The sequence below is a fragment of the Hyposmocoma kahamanoa genome, unplaced genomic scaffold, assembly GCF_003589595.1.
Source record: "Hyposmocoma kahamanoa isolate Upper Pololo Valley unplaced genomic scaffold, ASM358959v1 210, whole genome shotgun sequence".
In the NCBI taxonomy this organism is placed as follows: Eukaryota; Metazoa; Arthropoda; class Insecta; order Lepidoptera; family Cosmopterigidae; genus Hyposmocoma; species Hyposmocoma kahamanoa.
In genome coordinates, this window is record NW_020653731.1 from 11,702,768 (window position 1) to 11,707,269 (window position 4,502).

General features: G+C 33.9%; 1 protein-coding gene across 1 annotated transcript; it reads right to left on the bottom strand.

Moving 5' to 3' along the window:
* Nucleotides 1–2,403: 2,403 nt before the first annotated feature.
* LOC113227362 (serine protease inhibitor-like) lies at nt 2,404–3,900 on the bottom strand. The gene has a single exon (XM_026460256.1). The coding sequence runs from the start codon at nt 3,782–3,784 to the stop codon at nt 2,591–2,593; it is 1,194 nt and encodes a 397-aa protein (XP_026316041.1). The 5' UTR covers nt 3,785–3,900; the 3' UTR covers nt 2,404–2,590.
* Between the last annotated feature and the right edge of the window lie 602 nt (nt 3,901–4,502).

Sequence of the window (4,502 nt, forward strand, 5' to 3'; positions counted from 1 at the left end):
ATGGTTGTAATTAATGACTTAATGCAGCCATAGGTCAAACGTGAATAATGCGCTTCAATATAGCTGACGATTCACAAATTTCACATGGTGGTTTTATTGAATAATTATATAATTATAGATAACGTTCTGCAAAAGGATAATTTTTCAGGAAATTAGTTTAAAGATTCTAGCGAAGTTTCTATAACTTTTTATGTTAAAATTGAAGAGTGAAATAATATTTTTTTTAATGATGGTAAGCGACGAGCTTGTCCATAACAGTTGCAGTGCTACTCAGAACATCAAATCTAAAGGATCATAAAGGCACCACCACTGCGCCCGTCACCCTGAGATATAAGTTGACAAGTCCCACGTGCCAGTAATTTCACCAGCACCCTTACCATTCCAAACCGAAATGCAGTAATGCTGACATTAATACTTGGCGGCAGAAATAGATAAGATGGCAGTACTTCCCTGGACGAACTCTTTCACAAGGAGTTCTAATAAATACATCTAGAAACCTGAGTGTCAGACCCAACTGGTTTTTAAGGGCCTTAGATTTATTAGGCAAGATAAAATTACACGGAACAGACAATCCGGCAACGTAAACAAGTAAATAGCCTGCCTCTACCACCATTTACATTGCGGAATAACAAATGACTGTGATTGTGGTGCAATTACATCACGGCATTGATTAAGAGACGTACACATTTGGTGTATATTGAGTTTAAATTTACTTGTGTTCTTTTAAAATGTTATAAAACCTAAAGCATGCATTAAATTGTTCTATGTCTCGTAATACATAAACTCGTATAATTGGTATAATAAGATGGTCGCTTTTATCATATGACAGTAATATAAATATTGAAAACTGTAATAAAAAAATATAAACCAACTTCAGAAGTTGGTGGAAACACAACTAATTTGCTATCCTTAGAGGTGGAATACTTTCTTCAAATTTAAATGGGGTAAAAAAAAAACGGTTTTTCATGATTGTTACACACGGCAAATTCCACGAACTTTGAGGACTTTTTTTATAAATACTTATAGTTGAAGAATTCTATTTTATTTATTTATTTAAAGCACACACTCATAGCGCCGCACTGGGGAAACTTTGTATCGCAGGTGCCATGGACACACACATAGATAACTACAAAATACACCCAAAGTCACGAGATAAATAAAAGTAGTTTCTCCCGGGAATCGGACCCGGGACCTCTGCTTGGCAAACCACACAGGCAGTATGCTATTCTTGGATAGGTAAGTTGTATTACTTCCTTAAAATCCAATGACATGCTTATTTATTTAATTTAAATTACGCGAGGCATGGGCAGTTAGGCTACATAATAAGCACGGACAAAAAATGTTCTTTACACCGGCCATCATTGGTTGCAACGTATTATTATTAAATATTCTATATCGAATTTGACTAGAGTATAAATTTCAAACGCACTCACCGTTTAATAGTATTACTATTCATTGGTACATTCGTTATAAAGAAGGCATTATTAACAAGACCACTTGTTTGCCATTTTCTTTGCCCCAAAGATTTGGCTATAAATTCTGTGATAGAACCTAGTATTTATGTGGTCTGTGGATAGAACTTTTGTGAGCTACGTTCAATAATTCATACTTTAGTCAAGAATTGATTATATTAATATCCGTGTTCGAAAATTAACTGTCCATTGTGTTTGCTTAAAAAATCACAAAATATTCAAGTTTAGTCACGACATTGTTTTTTAGATACAAGTCTTGGAAGGTTATCTTTAAGTCACAAGACACCGCTTTGCTTTTTGTCCACAAAAAAAGTTGTGATAAAAATAATATTGATTGCTGTTTAAAACAATCCTTACATATTTTTTAAATTGGGAGGTGTGGTAATATTTAACCGACTTAAGAAAAGAGATAATGACGTTTGCGTGAATTGTTTTGTTTTACATTAGCATGTATTCTGTTAATTAGAAAACATAGAAATATTTTATTAAGGACTTTAAGCTTAATTGACAATCATTTGACAATGTAAAAGTGCCGAGTGGAATTGAAGTACTCAAATATAAAAGGAGATTTTTTAAGTGTTTTGGTGAAATTACAGGCACATGGGACTTGTCAGCTTACGTCTCAGGGTGACATGCGCTGTGGCAGTGTGGCAGATCTTTACAATTTAAAGCTCTGAGTGGCACTGCAACTGTTATGGACAGGCGTGTAGCTTACCACTGGGCACACGACTTTTCATATTAATAAATTCGGTTTATTGGATTTCATTCACTTTCCGTTAACCTATTTCACTAAGACGCAACTAGTTAGCAACTTTATAAAAAAGTTATCAGTTGATCTAGTTAATAAGTAAATTTGCATTAGACTGTATTCGACAGGGGATACAAGCAGCACCTAAAAAACAACAATGTGCTTTGACTCTGTCCTTTTTATTCGTAAATTAGTAATAAACATCTGATTAGTTGATGTTTCATATGTAATCAAAATTCTACTTTTTAACATTGTACTTGCAGTTACTGCTAATACTAATCTAGCTAGTAAAAACTATTTGAGCTTTATGAACTTCAAAATACGTCTGATTTGTCACGTTTTATGACTTAAAACAATACAAATTAAACAATTACACAAGGGTAGGTTCACTGTACACACCTGCGAAGAGGATGACGTTAGATCTTCTTTCAAGAATCAAGAAAACAAACTCCTTGTTAGCTTCAAATCGTTGTCCTAATATCCTGTCTTCTAAACCTATAACGGTTGCTGCTGCCGCTATTGTCCCTTCTTCATTTACTTCTATCTCGACTTTCTGAGCCCCTTTGGAGACGTATAAGGGACTATCTGAAATTCCAGGTAACTGTGCTTTCGTAGCATCAAAAATAGAATAAATTCCTGTATATTGCATAGGAGGAACAATGTCAGTTCTTGATGATAACTTGAATCTAGGTATGTATGTATCAACTTGAGGCAAATTACCAGCAATTTTGAATTCTGTCATCCAATTCAGATTTTTACTTGCCAGATTGTTTAATAATCTTTTCAAAGGCATTCCATCGAAAGGCAAAAGTATCAACATAGAGAATTCCTCGTGTTTCCCATAAGTCATTTCAATAATTTGAGCTCCAATTTGCTCTGAATCACCAAAACTATGCGGAGCTTTATGATACATCATGTTGACAGTTCCGATTCGTTTTCCTTGTGAATTATAGAATGCTTCTTCTTTAGTATGCGTTGGATCAAATGGATGTGTCCAACTTGCTTTGAAATACAAAGCATCAACGATTATCATTCTTAAATTCTCCAGAAACTCTGGTTCTACAATATTTACTATTCTCCCTTCAGTAGCCAGACAGACGTATAGATTAATATCATTGGCTACTTTTGTAGTGTTCTTTGGATCAACTGAATAAATATCGGCGTTGTACGCTAAGGCGGAATCGCAGAATTCTTTATGTATTTGTAAATCACAATCGGTGAATAAAGCTTGTTGTCCTTTGAAAGTCACTCCTTTATTTTGAAATTGTAGAATATTCCTTACTGCCATATGAAGAGAGTGCGTGGCTCGCGAATCATTTGGAAGTTCCAGATTATCCACTAGCTCTTGAAACGTGTCACCAGCAGAGCCTTCAGCTAACAAAGCAAAAATACTCCAAACTGATAACGGAGATATTGCAACGTTCTTAATCGCAAAACTTTCTTGAAAAGCGTATGTATTGTCCAACAGTCTTAATGCAAATTTATTGATCGGTGTAAAATCCAGATCTTTTGGCGCTGAAACAGCTAAAGTTACAAATGTTGCTGCAATTATAACCTTTAGCATTTTGGTTATAGCACTTTGTCGCTTTATTGTGTAATTGTATGGTGATTGTATGGGAAAATGAAGCGGTTGTAACGCGCAAGATCGCGTCTCACGTGCGATGGATACAATGGGTTAGAGGCAACTGGTTGGCTAACGTTTATCACAGCACGTTTAAAGATACGAAGCGACGTATGGGAAGCATTTACATGGGAATGAGGATTTTATATTGGTATAGTGTGTAATGCTAATGAGATTTGAAAAATATTTTTTTTTATACTTAAGTTTATATATGTAATTTCGACGGGGAGGAATTTTAATAGTCTGTTCGTGTGTATTTAGTGCGATTGCCTGTCAGTTTATTATAGATCCTAAACAGACCAATTATACAGGTTTGTGATGAAAAAAATGTTTAAAATTTTTATCACTGATCTCTATAGCATTTTTGTGCTGATTGATTACGAGAAAAATAATAAAGAAATTTATCACCCTTACTAAATAAATCACACATTAAATTTGCACTTTAAAAGCTTTTCTGACAAACGTACAATCTTTTTACACTTTTTACAAAGTTTTTCATATAATAGATTTATATAATATTACTTATTATTATTGTTTTATGAAAAGTACCAAAAGAGGTTTTGATAGAAAGCGAAAACGTTACTACGAAACATTTTGTTATTTTTTTTTTTCCAAAAATTTTCCCTTATTTTTCAAACCGTATGTGATTGTAAAAAATCAA